This window comes from Prionailurus viverrinus, chromosome D4 (assembly GCF_022837055.1).
Source record: "Prionailurus viverrinus isolate Anna chromosome D4, UM_Priviv_1.0, whole genome shotgun sequence".
Taxonomy (NCBI): Eukaryota; Metazoa; Chordata; class Mammalia; order Carnivora; family Felidae; genus Prionailurus; species Prionailurus viverrinus.
In genome coordinates, this window is record NC_062573.1 from 91,911,518 (window position 1) to 91,934,626 (window position 23,109).

Genomic DNA, 23,109 nt, shown 5'->3' on the forward strand with positions numbered 1-23,109 from the left:
GACGTTCGACAGCAAACAGAGACGAGATGCCGGTGATTCGGGGAGGTCCCAGGCAGCCCCCGAGAGCAGCGTCCACACGGTGTTCGGCACGGTGCAGAGGCTCCAGGGCGAGACGCCGAAGTCGGGAAAAGGTCTGCTGGCGCTTCCTGCTTCCAGAGAGATCGTGTGAGCCCCCTGGGGCCCGGCCCCACCTCCCTGTTCTGCCGGGAGCTGTGGGTCTGTTTAATGAGCCCCGAGAATGAACGATAAATGCCAGCTGTGTTCCAGAAAGAACCAGGCCCCCGGAAGGATGCCCCCGTGTATTTGGGGGAGGAAAGAACGACACCTGAGGTCATCTCCAGAAAGTACCGCCACGTCATTCATTCCGCAAACGTTTCTGGGGCCGCAACTACGTGCCAGGCGCTGCGCTGGCTCCTCGGATCTACGGGTGGACAAGAGACACAGCCCGGCCCCCGTGGGACCCGCGTTCTCCGGGGAGAATGACATAAGCAACGAGGATAGTTCTCAGTGCTCAAGAGAGAGCGTGGCAGAGGACGGGGATGGGGTGTGGGGGAGGGGTGGTGAGAACAGGGGAAGCGGGCCAGGACGTGAAGGGGGGTGAGGGTCAGGCCGAGCAGCCATCTGGGGAAAGTGCAATCCAGGCAGAGGACTGGCACGTGCAAAGGTCCTGGGGTAAAAATGGCCTGGCCTGATGGAGGAGCTGCGAGGGGCCAGCAGAGCTGGGCAAGGGCAGGCAATGCAGGGAGCGATGGGCCTGAGGGACAGGCGTGCCCCCTGGGCCATGATGACCATTGTGGGGGCGCTGGCGCTTCCTCTGAGTATGAAGGGACCCAAGGCAAGGTTTGAGCAGAGCAGGGGCACAATCAGACTTAGATCCGGCACGGTCAGAGAACAGGCTGGAGACAGCAGTGGGATCAAGGGCATCAGTAGAGGGAACAGACCGGAAAAGGCTGAAATGACCCAGCTACGAACTTGACCCAGCCGCCAACAAGAGAGACGCGCAGCGGTGGGTCTGGGTTATCATTCAGGGTTCCCCAGCCTCGGCCAGTGGCCTCTGGGGCTGTCCTCTACTCTACCCCCAGATGCCAGGAGCATCCCCGGGCCCCAGCTGTGACCACACCAAAAACTGGCTCCAGACGTCAAAGATGGCCCGGCTGAGAGCGGCCGGGTCAGACCCAACTGAGGGGGAGCGGGTGCCACCGGGGGGGAGGGGAGCCTCTGGGAGGGGCAGAGCCGGGGAGGGAGGCCAGGATCCTGGGACACCGCTCTGGGTGCGTCACGTGCCCATCAGGCTCTCTCTGGACGGGAAGGGCGGAGAGAAAGCGCCAGCACGGGGCCCAAGGAGAAAACCGCGGGACCCGGGGAGGGCGGCAGGGCGCACGGCGCTCTGGAGTCAGAAGGACAGAGCAGAGAGCTGACCACGGATTCAGCGCCGTGGAGGCCACGGAAGGGGCCACGCCGGTGGCATGGCGGGGACAGAGGCCTGCACGGAACGGACTGGGCAGAGGAATCAGCTGCAGACCAGCTGCAAAGCCACCCAGGTCTGACCCAAAGAAGCCCCCCGGCCCCGCGGCCACGGCACAGACACCCCAGCCCTGCAGCCCACAGTGCCCAGCACACCTTCCCGCCTAACAGAACCCCATCCCTCTACGACCTTCCTTCCCTGTCCAGCCGGCCGCGGATGCCCCCAGCCGCCCCCCCAGCTCCTGCGGCCGGTCCAGGGACCCCCACCAGCTCCCCAACCCCAACCCGCTTTCTAGCCACGCACAAGGGTGCACAGAATCCAATGGCTACTGAGGACACTGACTGGTCCTTCCTGACAGAGACACATTTCCCTCCCATATCCTACCCACCCCTATCCCTTCACTGTCCCTCCTGTCCCCAGACGTCCTAGCACAGCCACAGCAGAGGAGAGGCGGGACAGCGCCTGGCCCCACCGAGATGCTCAGATCCCGGAGCCGGGATACAGAGACCACGTTCTCCAGCCACACTGGCCGCTGGATGGTCACGGAGATGGGGCAGCAGCTGAGAGTGCCATTTGGGGATGGCCATGGCGGGTTGTGGGGATGAGGGAGGAGACAGAGCGAGCCCTCGGTAGAAAGGGACAGAGAGAGGACAAAACACCACCAGGCGGGTCCCGGGGAGAACGTGACCCCCCTCAAGAAAGCCCTCCTCCCGGAGCCCGGACAGTGCACAGACATGCCTCCCGTGGCAGGGACGGCCAGCCGGTTAGAGCGTCACAGCAGTCCTGAAACAAAGCCGCGACCAAGCGACAGTGACAACCCTGCTTCAATACGTCAGACCCCAAACCCCGGGAGGCGACCGCGCTGCCTTCCCAGCCAGGAGGCCCCGGCCCCGCCAGTTAGACACAGAACTACACCCGAAGCCAGCAATTCCACTCCCAGGCATGAGCCCCCAAGACACGAAAGCAGGCGTTCAAACAGATCCTTGCACACACGTTCACAACAGCGCAATCCACAACGGCCAAACACCCCAGGGTCCAGCAGCAGCCAAACAGATTGTGGCACATCACGGGAGGATAAACAGGAACAAAGCGCTGGCCCCATCGATGAACCCTGAAAGCGTCACGCCGAGTGGAAGAAGCCGGACACAAAACCCGCGTTGCACAGGATTCCATTTCCACGCAGCATCCGGAAGAGGGGAGTCCAGAGGGACGGAAAGCAGGCGGGCGGTTGCTGGGGGCTGGGGGTGGCTGCCACGGGCCAGGGGCTTCCTTCCGGCCTGATGGATGTCTTCTGAAACTACACGGTGGCAATGGTCACACGCCTTAAAGCGGCTACCACAGTAAGTTCTGTGCCATGGGCATTGCACCACCACCGCCCCAGAAAAGAGGAGGCCGAGGGCTCACGGGTGGGAGGGGGCCGCGAGGAGGCACGCGGGTGCCGTGTGCACGAGCCTCGCAAACACCGGCGTGTCCGGCAACGCCCACTCAAGACGCCCGCTCAAGGGCCCAGCCCCATCTTCGAGGCCTCCATGACCTCAGGACGGTCCCGGGGCAGGGCACAGGGGCTCCACGGCCCCGCTCCTTGGGATGGGGGTCATCACCGGACTCCCCGTTCCCACCCCCCAATCTGATGTTTTCCAGGGGATTCAACACGTCCTGGGATTCCACGGCTCCCGCCGCCGGCTTCCGGCTGAATGTCTGCCCAGAGACACAGTCCCCACGACGAGGAACTTTTCATTTGAAGGAAATGCAAACTGGGGGGGGGGGGCCCTGCCCCCTTTGCAAAGCACCCCGAGACCGTGAGCCCTCAGGGTGCCCCTCGTCTCCGCAGAGAAGCGCACGGGAAAACACTGAGCACGCAAAACGCACACGCACACGCGTGCAGACACAACACGCACGCACACACAGAACACGCGGGCCACGCTCTCCCTTCCCGAAGGCTGGTGGGAAATGGGCAGAGGCCCCAGCCACGCCCATGGGGACAGGAGGGAAGGAGGGGCCTCGTCCCTGACGGGAGCGTCTCGCTCAGATAAGGCGGAATAAAGGACAAGATGAATTGCCAGCTGGCGCTGCATGCTAACGGACAGTGATTCCTTTCCCAAGTTTCTCTCCTGGGGAGGTCCCTCCTTGCACAAAGGGAGGGTTGTGGGCGCTGACAAAGGCCAGGCGGGGCCTGCCAGCTCAAGCCTGGAAAATGCAAGAACACCTGCCTCCCACCTCCGGAGCCCCGTTTCCTGGGCCCCCGACGGGCCACACGGGTGCGGGAAACAGTACGACTTTTAACAGGGAGTTTGGTGCTTTGCGATGCAGGGGTGGGTGAGCGGGAGTCTCAGTGGCCGGTGGAGAGGGAGAAAGAGCAGGGGGAGGGGGGGGGAGGGGGGAGGCCCCGCACCAGAGGGACAGGGCGGATGCTGAGGGACCGGCCTCCATGGCAGAAGGACAGGCCCACCTCTCCAGTACAGCTGGCTTTCCCGGACCAACCTCGATTTTGTCCGCTCCCCTGCAAACACGCCTCGGATGCCTCCAGTCGTGCTAAGGCACTTAATAAGTGCCTTCTGTATGCATCCCCAACAGCGTCAGCCGTGTGTCCCGGAGCCAGTCACCCTACCTCTCTCGGGGCTGGTGCCCAGCAAAAGCTCACGGAGTATCGAGAAGGGGCTGCTCCTCTCAAGGGGCCCTAATGCCCTGCAGTCCCCGCCCCTGCTTCCCTCCCTGACTACCTCAAATGTCTCTCCTCACCAAACCCAAGCAGGCCGCAGGCCAGCCCTCCCTGACCAGGGCTGGCGACGGCCCCGCCGGAGAGCTCATTCAGTTTTCTGCGCTCTGTGCCTCTCTGCCTCAGGGGCCCCCAGCTGGTCCTCCCCTTGGAGAGCCCAAGCTCCTTTTCTGTTCCTAATCAGAACCCATTCTCGAGAGAGGATTCAACAAACTCCTCAGTGCTGAGAAGCAAGTGATAAAGCCTAACAGGTTACCTACATCAATAGGAACAAAGTCAAAGGAATGACTCCCTAATGGTAGAATGTCAAGTTGAGTATGTTTTATGACATATCAGGGAACTGAGAACCTACCATGAGAGAAAGAGAAACTCTTTTTTTTTTTTACACAAGAAAGGCTTTTTTATGTTCACAAGAGCTAGAGATATCATTTCTAGCAAGTTGCAAAGACATAATCTCCGAAGTGCCATTAGCGACTCAAAAACAAAACACTGGCTCCACTGAAAATATGCACACCGTACAAAGGGGCCACGGCTCTTCCAGACGGATCAGACCCAACTCTGAGCCCAGCCCCACGGGGTTGCACTTACCCACAAAGGTCCCGAGGCAGGGCCACCCACCCTTCTCTGATGAGGAAACTGAAGCTTACGGAGGAGAGCAATCGCCCGGTCAGGCATCCACGAAAGGGCCAAACTGGGGGCGCCGGGGGGACTCAGTCGGTTAAACAACCGACTTCAGCTCAGGTCGCGATCTCACGGTTCGTGAGTCCAGCCCCGTGTCAGGCTCTCTGCTGTCGGCACGATGCCCATTTTAGATCCTCTGTCCCCCTCTCTCTGCCCCTCCCCTGCTCGTTCTCTCTGATAAACTTTAAAAAATGAAGAGCTGGATTGGTCCTGCGCCCAATTCTAGACAGAACCCAAAAGACCTGGAAGAGAGAATCCTTGAGACACAAGAGGGCTGCTTGGACCCCGCCTTGGTCCACACCGGCGGCTGTCAGAACACCACCGACCGCCGACAACCACAGAGGATCCTGATGCTGGGTGAGGCCGGCTTCTCGCGGTGCCCTGGGGTCCCTCCCCCGAGGCTCACCCCACGACCCACTCCCCTCCCAAAGCCCCCGTATCCTAACACCTCCACCTTGGGGTGACTTTGGGGGGTCACACCCCCGGCCCGCAACGGCCCCACACCTGCTGGCAGAGACTGAGCCCGTGAGACGGAGAACTTACCCAGCACCGTGACAGGGCTGGATCCCACCGGCTGGGACCACCCCCCCCAAGCCCGGCCCCACCGCCGTTCCCAGGAGCATGGCGAGGTGCTCCTTTCCCAAACCTCCTTCCAAAGGGCGTCAGCAATTTTCTCATTTCCCTGCTTCACTGGCTCTATCTTCCAAAGTGATTGAGATTCTAACACCATTAAACATGATTTAATTTGCTTTTCCTAATGATATGCCCACAGTATTAGGACATCTCTGCTTTTCCACTTGAAAGACATCTCAGGGTGATTTCCACCAGTTCAGTTAATAGGGAAACCATTAGAAACGTTACAGAGGAATCGGTGCCTCCAGCTCAGCCCCAACTATTTTTACACCGAGGAGGCGTGTGGCCTTTGCTGCGGCTGAAGGACAAAACAGGGCAGAAAGCCTGTCGCTGATAATTGTCTTACTCCTGCGTTTTCAGGTGCCTCTGTCTGTCGACTGAACCCACGTCCAGCTGCCCCGGGCTACCTCCATTACCAGGAACCATCTAGAAATCCAGGCCAGAGGGGCGCCTGCGTGGTTCAGTCGGTTAAACGTCTGACGTTGGCTCAGGTCACCATCTCATGGCTCGTGAGTTCAAGGCCCGCGTCAGGCTCCGTGCTGACAGCTCAGAGCCTGGGGCCTGCTTCAGATTCTGTGTCTCCCTCTCTCTCTCGGCCCCTCCCCTGCTCATACTCTGTCTCTGTCTCTCTCTCAAAAGTAAATGAACAATGAAAAAATTTTTTGATTTAAAAAAAAAAAAAGAAAGAAATCCAGACCAGAGACGAGGGCCTGCAGAGTGCACCCCTCCACGGGACCTGCTGGGAGGCATTTCTGTGCATTCACTGGCTGGGGTCCTCGACGTGGGTCCCGCACGTGGGTCTCGCTCGAGCCTCAGATCCCCACGAGGCTGGTGTCCTATCCACTCCCATTTTGTACATGAGATGACTGAGGCCAGCGAGCTTCTGTCGCATGACCAAGCTCACCCACTGAATCGGCACAAGGCAGAACCCAAGCCTGGGCCTGTCTGACCCCCGTCCCGTCCTTGGCCCCCGGGATCCACAGCCTCCCTAAGATCTGGGGTCTGGGGTCGTGTTTCTGAATCATGTCCACCCACTACTTAACATTCTCATCCTGCCCGTTTCCCTGACCTGCCTGTGCCCCTCATGGTTTACAGCTTCCCTGTCCATAGCAGCCGCCTCCCTGGCCTCCCCTGCAGCCACACTCCTGCGTTTCCATTGCTCCCCGACTACCTGCTGGAGGGTAAAAGCACCCCTGTGCCAGTTCCGGAACCTTCCATGGGAGGAGCACTGTGGCCACCTTCCCGCGTTCTCACTACCAAGCTTCAAAGCAGGACTAATGAGAAATGGAAGCCTCTGGAAAGTTAAGCAACTGCCGGACCTCCCGGCCCGCGGAGGCCAGGCTGCAGGCACCACGGAGCTGTTCCCCCATGACCTGCCCCGGACGCAGCCCCGGCTGGCGGCCTCCCGGAAACCAGGCACCCAGACTCCCAGCCCAGGGGCTCCCTGTCCCCAGTGGCCAGGAGAGTGAGCTGCCCTCCCTGCCTTCCTCATCCACAGGTCATCTCTGACCTGTGCCCACTCGGCGAGGAAACGCGCCAGGACACCAGACTCTTCCTGAACATTCCTTCCACTTGGGAGGGAGGAAGGGCACTGAGCCATTTTTGCCACCAGCTAAAATATTTCAGTCTCAGATCAAGAAGGAATGCAAACCGGAAACAGCACAGAACTCGGAGCCAGATGCATGCAGTCTGTCTCGGAGAAGCAAAGTAAACAGTCCGCTCTTGTCATCCCCGGGCCCCGGCAGCCGAAGGGGCCCCAGCGTGACCCGCCCTCGGGCCAGGAGAAGCGCAAACATGCAGGGACCACGCCACAGGCCGGGAGCCAGGGTGCCCCCTGAGATACGCCATCAACAGCTCCCACGGGTGAGGGGGTCTCCCGTCCGAGGCTGAGCCCGGGGCCTCATCGGGTCGTCCTGAAAGGCTGTACTCAGCCCCCCATCGCCTGGGGCCTGGGCTCCCGGGGCCAGAAGAGAAAGGCCAGTTTCTGTCTCGGACCCACAGCAGGTCACGAAGCAGGCCCGTGTCCCCGTCTGTACCAGGGCTGGGCCGGAAGACTGCCTCTTCCTCCCCGGATGCCCGCCCTCAGAACACCCCGGCTGACCCTCCGGGACCCCATGACACCGAGGAGCCCTGGGGTGGCCTGGGGCTGGGGCTGCCGTCACCCGTTACCCTCTGAGCTCCCTCTCCTGCCTTCCCACGCCTGCCAACCTGCCACGGTGCCCGGTGCTGACCGGCTGTGCCCTCTGCACAGATAGGGGCCCTAAGCGGGGTCCCGAAGGTCACCGTCCCCACAGTCTCCAAGCACCCCGCACACCCCCAAACTGAATATACCCAACCCCTGACTTTCTGCCGCCCCCCTTCCCGCTGGCTGGAGCACACTCCGTGTGGGGCACCGCCATCGGGCGTGGACCAGAAACTCTAATTGGAGATGTAACTCATAATTAGCCTTTGATTAATTAAAAACGGGAAAACTAATTACTTAATAAATGTCGTTGGCTTCGTTGGCATAATATTTGAAAACGTGCGGCCCTAAGAGGAGAGGAGGGTATTCAAAAGGGTCCTTGGGGGACCAAAGCCGGGCGTGTGGACCCAGCAGATTCCCTGGAACCCTCGGCCCTCAGACCCCAAACTCCTATGTGCGGGAGAGAGCAACCCCCGCCCCCCCAGACAACACAGCAGCAGACAACACGGGGTCCGTCCCGCTCACAACTCTGTCCCCTGCACCTGGCCCAGGTGGCCACTCCTCAAGTGGTTGTGGAAGGAAGGGGTGGGGGGCACTGAATGTCCAGAGCCGGCTGTGTCCTGCTCCAAGGTCCCTCGCCTCTGGGTCTCAAGCCCAGACACGGCACGACCCATCTCCTAACCGCTGCCTCCCACGGCCTCACGGACAGAATGAGGGCTGCAGCCGGGCCCCGCCCTGAGCTCACCCCTTCCTGACAGTGACACTGAGCAAGCACGGTGCCTCCGGTCTACGGAGACCCCGGACTGGGGCGCCCGGGGCGTTCCGGCCGTTAAGCGTCCGACTCTTGATCTCAGCTCAGGTTTGATCTCAGGCTGGTTATGGCCGCAGCCACTTCATCCCCAGGAGGGCCCCGCGACATCCACCGCGTTTGCAAGGCTGTGCCGAGCCCGGTACGTCCATGTGGACGGCCCAGGCCAGGGGCGCGCCTTCCCGGGCCAGTGTGAGGGGGCTGGCCTTGACCTCACGCACCGGGCCTCCTCGCCCGTGAAGCCAGCCGCATCCGCCCGTGTCCACATTCGCCCCGCACACACGCCGAGCCTCCTCGTGGCCACTGCTCACTAGCAGCTCTCCTTCCGGCGACCCCTCAGCATCGCGGCGGCCACCCTGGGGAACGGGCTCCGACTTCAAAGCCGGCCCCACCGTGTTCCCACGAGCTTCCCCCACCCCACCTGGCTCGGCGCTGAATCCGGGAGGAAGGCCGGGGCCCGAGCGCCGACAAGAAATCAACCGCCGATTATACAAATCTCCACAGAGCCCGTCTGCCGAGACGTTCGCTCTTCTCGGAGGTTCAGCCACGAGCGCCGGACGTGAGGGCGCCGGACGTGAGGGCGCCGGACGTGAGGGCGCCGGACGTGAGGGCGCCGGACGTGAGGGCGCCGGACGTGAGGGCGCCGGACGTGAGGGCGCCGGACGTGAGGGCGCCGGACGTGAGGGCGCCGGACGTGAGGGCGCCGGACGTGAGGGCGCCGGACGTGAGGGCGCCGGACGTGAGGGCGCCGGACGTGAGGGCTGCTGTAATGACGTCTGCACGGAGTGGTGCGCCTGAGCGCTTCCCGCCTGCCGGCAGGTGGAGCGGGCAGGACGTGGCACGCACGTGTGCCTCCCCGATTCCAACCAGATGGCCAGCGGGGACAGAACGGGCTCCTGGCCCCGTCCGGGGCTGCCGAGGGGCCTGACACCCCCAAGGGAAGGCCGAGGTGGGTGCCTGGTGGACACCTGTCCCGAGCAGGGGCGGTGCTGGCGGCGGGGGGCTTTTAAAGATGGGGATCTTGAGGCGGGTGAAGCCGGGCCTGACTGGGCAGACTCTTCCCGGACGAACCGACGATGTGGCCACTCGGTGAACGCTTTCCTCGCTGCCCTGAGGCGGGGGGGGGGGGGGGGGGGGGCTTCTGGCCAACCCTCCGTGGAGGCCCTGTCTGCAACACCCGCCCTCCCTCAAATGTACCAAGACAGTCCGCTGCAGAAATGACGATCTTTTCAAGCAAGGGCGCTGGGAAAACAGGACCTCCACGTACACAAAGTACGGTTTGCGCACTTACTCCCACCATACCCCAAAAGTAATTCGAGAGGGGATCAAAGACCTCGATGTAAGAGCTAAGGCCATAAAACATTCAGAAGTAAACACAAGAGAAAAACTTCATGACACTGGATTTGGAAGTGACTCACTGGAGAGGACGCTAAACACCCAGACAACAGAAGAAAAAAACAGCCACGTGTGTCTTCATCAAAGCCTGTTATACATCGAAGGACACTACCAGGGGAGTGAAAAGGTAACTGGTGGAAATGGGGGGGAAGATCCGTGCGCCACGCACCTCGAGGGATTAGTACGCAGCATACATAAAGAACTTCTACAGCTCAATAGGATTGGATGGATTGGATTCGAAGGTGGGCAAAGGCCTTGAACAGGCGTTTCTCCAAAGAAGACACAAGGATGGCCAATGAGTACAAGAAGAGGCCCTCAACGTCACCAACTGTGAGGGAAATGCAAATCAAATCAAAACCACAGTGGTAGGATTTCACGCCCACTAGAGTGGCTGTCTCTCTCTCTCTCTCACACACACACACACACACACACACACACACACACACACAGAAAACAACAGATGTTGGCGAGGATACAGGGGAATCGGAACACTTGTGCCCTGTTGGCAGGAACACAAAATGGTGCAGCCACTGTGACTATTACAGCAATTCTTCCAGAAACCGAACACGGGATCTGGCAAATCCACTTCTGGGTATTTACCCAGAAGAAATGAAAGCAGGAACCAAACAGGCATTTGCACACCTGCGTTCACAGCAGCACCACTGTCCACGAAAGCCAAAGGTAGGTGTGGCCCCAACGTCCACCCACGGATGACAGAGAGACAACAGGTGGTGTATCCGTACAACAGAACGCTACTCCGCCTTTACAAAGAACTGAGTTCTTTCTAACTTTATATATATATATATATATTTTTGAAAGCAAGAGAGAGTGCACAAGTGGGGGAGGGGCAAAGGGAAAGAGAGACAGAGAGACAGAGAGAGAGAGAGAAAGAGAGAGAATCCCAAGCAGGCTCCACGCTCATAGCAGAGCCCGACAAGGGTCTCAGTCCCACGACCCTAGGATCATGACCTGAGCTGAAATCCAAGAGTTGGACGCTCAACGGGCTGAGCCACCGGGGTGCCCCACCAAGAATGGAATTCTGGCAGGCGCCACAAGGACGTCCCCGGGGCCCGTGATGCTGAGCGCAAGAAGCCAGACACAAAAGGCCACATGTGACCTGATTCCGGGCACATGAAATGTCCAGAGCAGGCAAACCCACAGAGACAGGGAACCAGTGGGTGGTGGCCAGGGGCCGGGGTGCGGGACGGGAGGGGGCCGAGTTCCCTTCTGGGGTGATGAAAAGGCTCTGGAATGAGAAGGAGGTGGCGGCCGCCCAACACCGCGAACGTACTGGGTTGTACACAAAAATGGCCGAAATGACCAATAATATGTTACGTCCGTTTTATCACAATACAAAATTGCTTTTAAAAAATGAAAGTCAAAAAGGATCGCCCAGGATAAATATCCACGGGCTCCGGCCCAAGCTCCCTAATCCTGGAATCGGGGGGAGGTGGGGGGGCCTGCACCCCGCATCTGCAGCACCGGGGGGGGGGGGGGGGGGGGGGGGGCCGGGGGTGAGGCAAAGCTCTCGGAGGGGCAGTGGTGAGGTCTCTCCCCCCCAGCAAGGTCGTAGCCACACTCCCTGTGATTCAGGGGAGCCGCCCCCCACTCCCAGGCCGGATCCTACCGCTGACGCCAGCACCGCAGACCCCTCGGTGCCTTTAGAAGAATCAATACCCCCTGAGAAGAGCCTCCCAGGGTGCCAAGAAAGAACACCTTGTTACAATTAATTATTTACATTTTGCTATTTTTTTCTCTTCTCTCCTTCTTCTTCTCATCCAGCATTTTTTGCTGCAAACATCAAACTGTCAGGCTTCCACAGAAACAACGTCTCGGGGCACCGGGGAGAAACAATTAGCCAATTAATATTTAATTGACTGTGGACAGAGGAAAAAAGGCAGGCATGAGCCACACCACACCCAGCAGAGAAAACGCTCTCAGCCGCTTGGGTGGGGCCTGCAGGGCAGAGCAGACCCAGAGGAGAGGACGACACACACTGGCCGGCTTGTCCGACACCCAGGGGGACGACAGGGCCACCCCCCCGGCGACCACGCCCCAGAGGCCATCCCAGCAGCGGTCTGACCCCAGATGGGGAAACCGAGGCCCAGAGAGGCGGGCAGCCTTCTGCCCTGGTGCAGCAAGGCCTGGGCGCACCCCTCCAGAGCCCATCTCCTCCACACCCCTGCTTCTCTGCTGTCAGGTGTGACCGTTTCCACCACATACACCCACGGTTCCTGAATCCCCCTCTCTCCCCGGAAATGAGTCATCGGCAAGACGGGAGTCAACAGCCATAGGGTGCTTGGAGACCTGGCCGCGTCTGGGGGCCGCCACCTGCCCGGGGCCCCGCCCAACACAAAGGCCCAGAGGACGCCCCCCCCCCCCCCCCGCCCCGGCCCCGCTTCTGCCTCACACCCAAGACCCTCCCACGCTGGAGGGGGGGGTGGGGGTGAGACCTGCAGGGACTCCGGGACCAACACCCAACCGCCCCCACCCCCGGCCAACGGCTCCCGTGGGAAGGGAGCAGAGGACCACGCCCACCCCAGTGCGTGTGCACGCGAGCGCCCCCCGGCGGCCGCATCTTAAAAGTAACTAGTGCGCCGTGGACTCTGTGGGACCAGAGCGCCTGGCCCACGACATCACGGTGGCCGCAGCGTCAGCGCCTGGGGCTCATCAAACGAGCGGCACAAAGGCCTGGAGAGAACACCGAGGACTGTGCAGATTGGTGAACAAACAGGAAGAGGGGACGGACAGACACGTGGCAACGCGGGGCCTGGGTGCAGAGATAAAGGGGGTCCGATCGATACCCCGCGGCTGCCTGCTGCCTCCCTCCCTGGCCAGACGGCACCCGGGGGACGTGTTGGTCGATGCAGACGCTAAACAGAGAAATCAATGCTGGGGCTGGCGCAGCAGGGGCCGGACGAGGGGGCCGGACGAGGGGGCCGGAGGAGGCGGGTGCTCCGGCAGGAACCACCGCTGTGCCCGGCCCACGGCCAAGGCTGCCAGCCACCTGCTCAGCGGGGTGGGGACGAGGGCTCCAGACCCAGCACGCACAGCCGCACCCTGCCACGTCCTCCTCCACACTTCTCAGAGGTGGGCCGAGCTGCAAACCCATTTCACAGACGGGGAAACCACGGCCCCAGGGGGTGAGGCGACCGGTGCCGCCCAGGCCCCGATACCAGCCCCAGCCCTGCAGCATCACATTCCGTCTCGAGCCCCGAAAGCTGTCTCAGCGGCTCCACTTCCCCCTGGCTTCTAGAAGCACCCAGTGCTGCCCACGACAGCAGGTAAGAGTAGGCTCACCCTGATTCAGCAGGCCCTGCCCTCCCTGCCTCCTCCCTGCCTCCTGAGAAGGCCCAAAGTGGTTTGAGAGCCACTGCAGGAGGGAATCACCGGCACCTGCTCTGACCTTCATTCCGAAAGTCACGCGTTCACTGCCCCGCAACTTTTAAAGGGCTAACGGTCAGCTCTATCCTGGTTTAGGCCTCTCACGGCCTCTCCCCAGACAGCGCTGTGGGCCTCCACACTGGCCTCCTGGCCATCGATCTGCCCCCCCAGCCTCCACACTGGCTTCTGGCCTAGCTCCCCAACCCGTCTGCAGAATTCCACAGGGCTGACCTCGCCCTGTCCCTGCACACAGCGGCCCGGCCGGGCGGGAGGGAAGGGGCAGCAGAATGCGTAACAACCGACCTCTGCCGGCAGGACCTGAACGGAGACCTCCCGTTCCCCCATCAGGATGCGTCTTCTCTCTGGGCCTCGGCTCCCTCCCTACTTCATGGGGTCCCTGAGGGACGGCGGGAGCTCGTGGACCTAAGGAGGCCAGCACAGCAGCAACGGAGCCCCGCACATGACCACTGCCACTCCTGACGGACGAGGGAAGGACAGCCCAGAGCCAGCCCTCTGCGACTCCCTGCAGCCTGGGGTTCGCCTCCTGCTGCATGACGTGGGCTGAGGAAGGAGCTCACCCCGGGGGCCAGCGCACAATAAGGAGGCGGGGCCACCACTCTGCCACCTCCAGGGACCAAAATGCCAGCAGAAAGCCACAGAAACTGCAGTCTCACCAGGATCTTCTTTCCCAAAACTCCCAACCGGCTTCCAGGCCGGGGCAACGGCGTCTCTGGAAGGCCCAGCTGATGCGGGCCACCTGTTCCCACGCTGGGCCGTGTGCATCCAACAGGGGGCACGCAGGGAGAAGGGAAGGGTCCGCCTGTGGCAGGATTTCACCAGCAAGCCCCACGTTCCCCACGCCCGTCCACCAAACCTGGCCCCTTTAATGCAAGAAACACCCAGGAAGCAACCAGAAAAAGAAAGACTTCCGGAACCAACTTTCCGGGTCCTCCAGCTCCTGCCGGAGCCTGCCGGGTGACCCAGCAGGAAGAGGGACAAAGTACTTGATCAAGTCGACTTGATCAAGTGCGAGATCAAGCCCGTCTCGCACCTCCTCGCTCAGACCTCGTATCGATGCCACACGGTGGGTCACCGCGCCTTTGTTGCATGTATCCCTGCGGAAAGGAAAGCTCGAGGAGCCCAAGTAATTGCAAAGCCCAGATCCCACCCAGGCCTAGCGGACAGGAAGCCCCTCCCTCTCCTGCCGGCCGCCTCCATCGCCTCGCTCCAAAAGAATCCACATGAGAGAAGGTGCTGGAAGGAAGGCACAGTGGCTTCCCCCCGGCAAGCAGGGCTTGCTCCTTGGGGGGCTGGCTGCGCCCAGGGCTCCCGCAGCCCTCGAGGGTCTCCAGGGGTCCACCTGCCCACCACCCCACCAAGGCCTCTGCTGAGGGTCTGCCCGGGTGCCCTAAGCCAGGGAGCAGAGAACCCAGCCGACGCGGCCTGCCCCTCCCAGCGCGCCTCCTGGGTTAAGAAAACACCTTCTGAAGCTTCGAGGGCCCCAAAACACCAGCTCCCCTCTGCACGTGCCCTGCTCGGCCCAGTCTGCCCCAGCGGAGGCCGCGGGAGAAGCCCGAGGGCCTGGGGGGCGGGCTGGGTCTGCACACGGGAAGATCGTGGGAATCAGCCCCAGCTCCGAGCGGTATCCCCGGAGAGAGGGGTTCAGCGCTTCCCTCAGCAACACGGGCCGTGCGTTCGCTGTGCGTGATCCTCCCTAGGGCACGATCGCGGAGGAAGTCCTCCTGGTGTCGCGGCTGAGAGATGGGCCAGGGCCGGGCAGCTCCTGGGGAAGTCCCAGGGTTTTCACCTTCTCCTTTCTTCCACCACTGAAGGCACAACAGCTAATCTGGGCTCCCCCTTGGAGGGCAAAGGCCATGCAACTTCTCTGGTACGGCGGGTGCTCCACAAACGTGCCGTAAATTAAGTGCTGGGTACACGGGGGGATGGTAGATGGATGTGTGAGTGGGGGGCGGGCGAGTGGTGAGTGGATACGATGATGGACGTGTGAACAGATGGTGGGTGGGTGAGTGGATGGGTGAACGAATGAATGAACGAATGCTTTTTCTCCTGAAGGAACGACTCCAACAATATGAAGGCTTGGGAAGCTGAGAGGTAGCTGTTTAGAAAAGGAACAACAAAACCCAGGACAGGGACAGGATCTGAACACCACAAACCTTCTTAAATAAAACAAATAAAATAAATTTTAAAAAATCTGGAAATTTCTAAAGCAGCCTGAGACCAACCGGCGTCTCCGTAAGGATCCCTTCCCGGCCCGGACGCCATGAACACCAGCAGCCAGTGAGAAAGAAACCCGTCCCTCCAATCCCTGGCCCTACACCCCACCCCCCAGTCCCAAACCCATGCCCCGGAAGAAGCTTCAGCATCCCCCTGAACCCAGGCTCCCAGAAGGTTCTGGTCGGCAGCAATCGCCCGGCTACGGAGATCAGTCCTTTTGCCCCACTGGCCTCACCCGCCCGGGAGACGACGACTCGGTTCTGATCCTACAGAGCTCAGTGTTCGGTAGCGGGACAGACGCTGCCTCCCTGCTGGCTGGGACTCTCATCACTCCAGGGCCAACCACGGGGGGCCAGAGGGAGGGCAGAGCATGCGGTCACATCTTCACGGTCTGACGTCAATGATGGCCGCCAGGCCCATCTGGAAGTGCCGTGGTGTCCTGGCTGGGCTCCTGGAGGCCAAAAGGCGAACCCAGGCCCATGGGAAATCTCAGTAGATGTCTCTGAAGAGACGCATAGAAACTTGGCTGTGTCTCTGTGCCCAGGGACTCTGTCTGTGCAAGAACCTTCCCAGGCCCATCTCAGAAAGCAGTGAATGAGAAACCAGACCAGCTCCGTATCATCACCAGCCCCGGGGGGCCCAGTCAGCCTGCTGCTGTGCCCTGCCCTGCCCTGCCCTGCCCAGCGCCACGGTCCAGGAGCGGAAGAGTCCCCGTGTGTCCGTGCACCAAGCAAAGCAGGCCGCAGGCGCTGGGGCTTTGCTGGCGATTTATTCTTCCAGGGTATCCCCCTCCCTGGACACCAGGAGAGGCCAGGGCCGCTACGGGGAGAGCACGACCCAGAGGCCCAAGCCTCCACTGGCCCCCAGCTTGGAAGTGCTGCTACCCACTCACAGGTTTCCCTCGATGAGAATCACGTGCAGGGCAGGAGACCCGTAAGGAGGACGCTTGGCCAGATGCACAGCGGGCAGAAGGGGCAGGCCAGGCTCTGCCCGGAGCCCCACGTGCCTCCCACGCTCCCACGCAGCCAACAAGAGGCCAGAGGAACGAGGAGAAGGGAGGGGAAAACAAGGGCGAGCTGCCTGGGACGGGTGCCAGGTGTCAGCACTCTGCAAACCCAATTCTACTTTCTGCTCAACAGACCTTACTGGGGGAGGGCTTGGAGAAACTGAGCGACCCGGGCACAGCCGCTCACTGGACTCAAACACAGCCCGCGAGGGTGGAGAGTCTGTGCACTTAGCCCTCCGGCCCCGTCTTCCAAAGATGCACACTTACGTCTCTACGAGTAAAATAACAAAGGAGAAAGTAGGAGATCTGTCGCTGATCTGTGAGGCTCTGGTTCTGTCCTGGCCAGACCTGGGGGCGGGGGGCTGGACGGCGACACACGCCCGCCGTTTCAGGAGCAGCTACTGACGGCCGGGTGCCACGCCGCCTGCACAGCCAGGCAAACCGAGGTCAGAGGCACCGAGTCACCTGCCCAGTGGTCGAGCCAGTAAGCAGGGCGAGATTTTCAAGCGGTCTGACTCGAGGGTCACACACGGAAAGCAGAGGCAGGACGGGGGAGCTCTGCCCGAGCCCTGCCCCTCCTGGAGCAAAGGGTCGTCAGTGCAGGGCATGAACTGAGGCCCCCCCCCCCCCGCCCCCTGCACACGGCTCAGCGCCCGGGTCTGGGCCATCACACCACCTCCACACCACGCCTGGCTCCCCACAGCAGATGCCACGGTGTGGCGAAGCATCGCCAGTGACCGTCACAGCGCACGTGGGCAGACCGGAGGCCAGCTCGGAGGCAGCGTCCTCACGGCCCCTCTGGGTGGACCTGGCACGTCCACCTTGGAGCCTGGAACCGCCGATGAGCGCGAGGGGCACCCCCCCCCCCCCGGCAAACCGCGTGGCCACACGGCTGGCGAGTCGCAGGATGAGAGTTTGATCCGAATTTATGTGCGCCTTACATCACTGCATTCAGCTGTTGCAAATGAAAAGCAAAACGGAATTGCAGCCTGGGTCATTTGCATTTTAACTATTCGCCAAGAAATGAACTTGGCCGAGGTTTATGCCGTCTTTTTCTCCATATGGCTATTTTAAAGACCGGTTGTGTGCTTGAGTGTGTGTGTGTGTGTGTGTGTGTGTGTGTGTGTGTGTGATCCCGAGTGTGTATGCACGAGTGCGTATGAAAGCATGTGAGTGCAAAGCAGTGTCTCTGCGTGAGTGTGCACACAGGTGAAGAGTGTGGGTGTATGTCCGGGAGGCCCCTTTCCAGAGCCCAGGGCACTGCCGCTCCCCAGGAGAAAGGAGAACGGGAGAGGAGATCCAATCCACTGGAAAGCAGCCCCGCGGACTGGGAAGCCCACTTCTAGGAGAGGAAACCTGCCTGGCCCCACCCCAGCCTTGGTTGCTGCTCGGGCACACGCGGCCCGGGGCACAGGGAATTGAGTGAGCTGTTCAAGGGGAAACGGAAACCTCTATGAGGTGCTGATCACACAGACATGGGTTCTTGAGCCGGTCCCTGGATCTCTTTCTTAGAGAATTTCAGAACCAGGGAAGGGGTGGGGACACCATCGGGCCAGGTGGCTTATGGGAAAATCCTAGCTACTGACAGTAATCTGACACTTCATCGCGTCTCAAGGAAGGGTTCCTCTTCGAACGGACTTCTCAGCGCTTGTAACTGCAAATACAAAATTCTCCCTGCGTTTCGTAAATCATGTATTCACAGAACGTTTCCTCAAACACCAAGTTCCCGATAATGGTCCTCAGACAGATTAAGCAATAAACATCTCCCGATACTTCCCATCAGCAGGTGGAAAGTGGCTCCCTGGGCAGTCCTCTGAGAGCCCACGGGGCCGGGGGGCCACCCGACTCCAGGCAGCACAGGACAAGGCCTTCCCTCAAGCCCTCGGCCTCCATCCAGCAAACGGTATCACGGTCCCGACTCCAGCCATTTAAAAGGATGTGCTTTCAGATGGCGGGTGACGTCTCTGGCCACCATGAAGGCAGGCTCACCAGGGAGCCAGCTCACAAACGAGCTGAAACGCCCCGCCAGCCTCCGGCCTTCGTACCTACCCAGCCCCAGGTACCTTCTCACCCGCACCAACAGGGCTTCTGCGGGACAGCTGACAAAGGGCGCTTCTGAGAACACGGGGAGACTTCTGAGCTGTTTGGCCCAGGCCTGGAGGATCACCTCCAGGAACCCTGGGGGTTCGGGTCATCACCCCCTCCTCGCCCAACACATGCTTAGAGCCAGGCTGCTCTGCTGGCATTGAGCGTGACCGCCACGGATCTTTCCACGAGTAAACGTGCCCCTGCAGCATCTCAGGCGACCCCCGGGCGGGCTGGTAGTAACACCTGCCCGACTTCCCCGTGAAGAGTGGAGATTCGGGGGAGCAAGCATACGTCAGGTGCCCCGGTTAGGGAGGCAGGGCCAGGGTTCCACCCCCCGGCTGTGTCCTCGTCCACACCCTGCCTTCCCTCTGCCCTCCCGGATTCCAGACACCTGACCTCACCCTGGGTGCGGCGAGACCCGGAGGAGGCAGGCCTGTCCCGTCGGGACCCCCCCCCACCGCACAGAGCCGGCGCTCGGCCACCATGCCCGGACACTCACCTTCCCAAAGTCTCGGACATCGAAGAGGTCGAAGGGGTCAAACAGCTCGCTGTTCCGGAGTCCAAATTTATCGTGGCAGACTTTCAGGAAGGTGCGGATGTTCTTTAAACACAGGAACTAGAGGAGAGAAGGCAAGAGCACTGAGCCCCCGGGGTCTGTGAGAAGAGCGTAAAGGCAGCGGCTGCCGGCCAGACGAGCATTCCTGCCCTGGGCAGGGGGGGGGGGCCTCACCACCGCTGCCCCACTGGGCCAGACGTCACAGGCGCCCCAGGCTCACCCCGGCCACGCCTGACCCTTTGTCCCGCCCCCCTGCCCAGGGGGACCCAGCACTGACGATCACGACTGCAAATGTAGTCTCGAATCAGCAAAACCAGCGTGTGAACACACGGGCACCTACACCCGTGCGCCCCTCACATACACACACGCGTGCACGCACATGCACACGCACGCACACCTGTCTTCCCTGGCGCAGGCCCGCCCCAATTATCGTAGATGTGATGAAACCAAAGGCCAGAACGGTCCGTGGAAGCCGTCCGTGGCGGACCCCAGGAGTGGACACGCCAGCTGCGGTGGGAGGCTGGGGGCGCACAGGGCCAGGGTTCCCAATCGGCACTGGGGCACCTCCTCCACCCAGTGACCCGGCGACGCTGGGCCTGGCAAAGTGACGGGGGCTGGAGGTTTGGGGCTGGGGGTGAACGGGATGGCCGGCTGCGGTCCCTGTGGAGAAGCTGCTGGTGGAGGACACACGGGGGCTGCGGGCCGGGCCTCCTGGAGAGCACCATCCAGAGTGTTCTGGCCCCAGGTTCGAGTTCTGTCCACTGATTCCAGCTTACAGGACCAGGGACAGCGGCTTCGGCTCCTGTGGCCCGGTTTCCGAACAGGACGTGCCTGGCTGGGCCGTGCACCGTGATGGCACAGAGTGAGCCATGCTGTGCGACCCAGTCCAGTCAGCAAGGGCACGTCAGAGGCAAGGACAGCAACGTGTGGGCTGAAGGGGCCCGGAACTTCAGACCGGTCGTCCCCACCAGTAACCATTCACTAAGGGCCCGGGGGCTCCACGGCAAGAACCACAGGGCCAGCGCCAGCCCCCCGGAAATGCAGACGCGGGGACCGATGGAAGGAAGGACAGGCCAGAATCAGAAGGTACGGTCGACCTGGGGAACCAGCTGCTCAGAGAATGCCCTCGAGGCACGCGGCGCCCCGGCCTAGCACCCACCCCGGGCGCCCTCCACCCTGGGCCGCTCCTCCTGTCCTGGCCAGGGTGGGTCACCGGTCACGGCCGATGCTGACGCACCGGCTGTGTGGGGGTACGGTGTTTTCTGAATGTGCGAGAGCAAACCGCAGACATGACCCCGGGACCCCCAAACATGTGAGTGCCAGTAAGGACAAGGAGACCCCCTTCCCCAAGCTCAGCACCAGCGTCCATGTCCGTGAACCATCGTGGATCCCACACGCCCTGGTCTGCAGACGGCACGGACTCCCATTTCTTCAGTAGACAAAGGACGACCAAGATGCGTCCAACAGCAAAACACATTCTGGCCTGAGGCCCCATCCCGGCTCAGACCTGATGCTACTGGTCACATCTCTTTCATCCCCATGAGCCTACAAGAGTACGCCCCCACAGAACCTTCTGGAAGGATGGATAAGTTCGAGGTATGTGTTGTCCAGTAGGGCAGCCACTAGACACATGTGCCCCCTGAGCACTTGAAATGAGGTTAATCTGACCGAGAAACGACATTTTTAATTTTTTTCTAACCCATGTAAGTTGCATAGCCATAGCTGTTGGGGTGGACAGCCTTGTCTGCCATTCCTGAAGCATCGAGACTCGGACGGAGGGACACTAGGAGTCCACTTACACGAGGCACCCAGAACAGGGAGTCACAGAAAGAACGGTGGTGCCGGCCGGGGTGGACAGGGAGTCAGTGTCTCACGGGGACGGATGTAGCTTGGGGTGATGAACGAGTTCTGGAAATGACAGAGGTGCTTGCCAGGTGACACCGTGACACCGTGATGGTTAAAATGGGGGCGCCTGGGGGGGCTCAGTCGGTTGAGCGGCCGACTTCGGCTCAGGTCATGATCTCGCAGTTCGTGAGTTCGAGCCCCGCGTCGGGCTCTGTGCTGACAGCTCGGAGCCTGGAGCTGCTTCCGATTCTGTGTCTCCCTCTCTCTCTGACCCTCCCCTACTTGTGCTCTGTTTCTCTCTTAAAAATAAATAAAAATATTAATAAAAAAAAAAGAAAAAGAAAAAGAAAAGGGGTGTCTGGGTGGCTCAGTCGGTTAAGCATTCAACAACTTCACTAGGGTCATGATCTCATGGTTCATGAGTTCAAGCCCTGCGTCGCGCTCTGTGCTGACAGCTCAGAGCCTGGAGCCTGCTTCCGATTCTGTGTCTCCCTCTCTCTCTGCCCCTTCCCTGCTCGCTCGCTCTCTCTCTCTCTCTCTCTCAAAAATAAACATTTAAGGGGCGCCTGGGTGGCGCAGTCGGTTGAGCATCCGACTTCAGCTCGGGTCACGATCTCACGGTTCGTGAGTTCGAGCCCCGCGACAGGCTCTGGGCTGATGGCTTGGAGCCTGTTTCCGATTCTGTGTCTCCCTCTCTCTCTGCCCCTCCCCCGTTCATGCTCTATCTCTCTCTGTCCCAAAAATAAATAAAAACGTTGAAAAAAAAAATTTTTTTAATAAATAAATAAACATTTAAAACAATGGCTAAAATGGGGACACCTGGGGGACTCAGTCGGTTGAGTGTCCTACTCTTGATTTCGGCTCAGGTCATGATCCCAGGGTTGTGGGATCGAGCCCCACGTCAGCATGGAGCCTGCTTGGGAGCCTCTCTCCCTCACGCGCTCTCTCGCTCTCTCTCTCTCTCTCTCTCTCTCTGCCCCTCCCCCACTTGCACGCTCTCTCCCTTCAAAAAAAAGATAATAACAAATAAATGAATAAATAAAATATCAATGGTTAAAATGGTAAATGTTGTACATCCTGTATTTTACCGCGACGGCCAGCAAAACCACGGAAGCTGGGAGGGGCCCCGAGAGAGAGCCAGGCCCACGGCTCGGCCGGGAAAATACACTTTCACTGCCCTAAGCCCCCCGGTTTGTGGCCGCCAACACGCCGCCCCAGCTGGCACCCGCTCGTCCCCGCTGGTCTCAGACCCTCCCGCCCACCCTGCGGCCTCGGCCGGCTCCGCTGCTGTCTGAGCATCGCCTGACGCCAATCTCCCCGAAGCGTCCACTCTATTTCCTCAGCCTCCCATTTTTAGAGTTAATTACACAGCTCCTCGCCATAATCGCAGCCGGGAGGCCAGGCTTCCTTTCGGGGCTCAGGACGGGCGGGCGCCCCTTGCCCTGCGGGCACAGCGTCTGCCCGCCTGGCCCCTCCCCAACCGCAGCCGCGTGGGCCCCAGCCTTCCACGGCGAGCCCGGTGCCGCTCAGGGCCCACGAAAGGCCGGCCCTGGGAAAACTGAGGCACACAGGCGGGTTCTGACCCCAGAGAGACGGACACGGCAGAACCGGGAGGAGGGGGCCTCCTTCACGGAGATCTCCCCTTATGTCCGCCCGGCTCTGCGGCTCTGCCACGATGCCCTCACTCCCCACCCTCCAATCAGTCACCCATTTCTCAAGAGAGGAAACTGAGGCTCCCAAGCCAAGACTGGAACCCACATCTGCTCCGGATAGGGACGTCCTTCCAGAGGGTGTCCGTGAGTCCCGGTGCTTCCTCTTGGCCAGCGCGCTTAGCAAGTGGGGCACAGTCACTCCACCCCCCTCATCAGCCACAGACAGGGGCGGCGAGGGCGGGTCGGCCCCGTGCCCAGACTCGTGGCTCCTCCCTCTTCCCACCAAGCGGGGGCAGCTGCTGTTTCTGCAGCTCCGGTCCAATCGCCCAATGGCCGGCCTCTCCTTCCCCAGCGCCCTGGGTCCAGGAGGGGCGGCGGCCGAGGCCTGGACAGCCAGAAGCTCACGGTCCCTCGCTCAGACAGCTTCAGACTCTGAGAAAGAGACTCCCGAGGGCGAGACGGG

The 23,109-nt window shown here is 61.0% G+C and overlaps 1 protein-coding gene across 6 annotated transcripts in view; it reads right to left on the reverse strand.

The window, feature by feature from the left end:
* VAV2 (vav guanine nucleotide exchange factor 2) overlaps nt 1-23,109 on the reverse strand; it is a 163,743-nt gene that overhangs the window by 110,898 nt on the left and 29,736 nt on the right. For 5 of the 6 annotated variants that reach the window (XR_007146155.1, XM_047829401.1, XM_047829398.1 and 2 more), the window contains exon 2: nt 19,093-19,209. The exons of the other annotated variant lie outside the window; for it this stretch is intronic. Coding sequence is in view for 4 of the 5 variants with exons in the window: in XM_047829401.1 (XP_047685357.1) it covers nt 19,093-19,209 (117 nt within the window). In the remaining variant the exon portion in view is untranslated. The remainder of the gene's footprint in view (nt 1-19,092; nt 19,210-23,109) is intronic. 6 annotated transcript variants of the gene reach the window in all.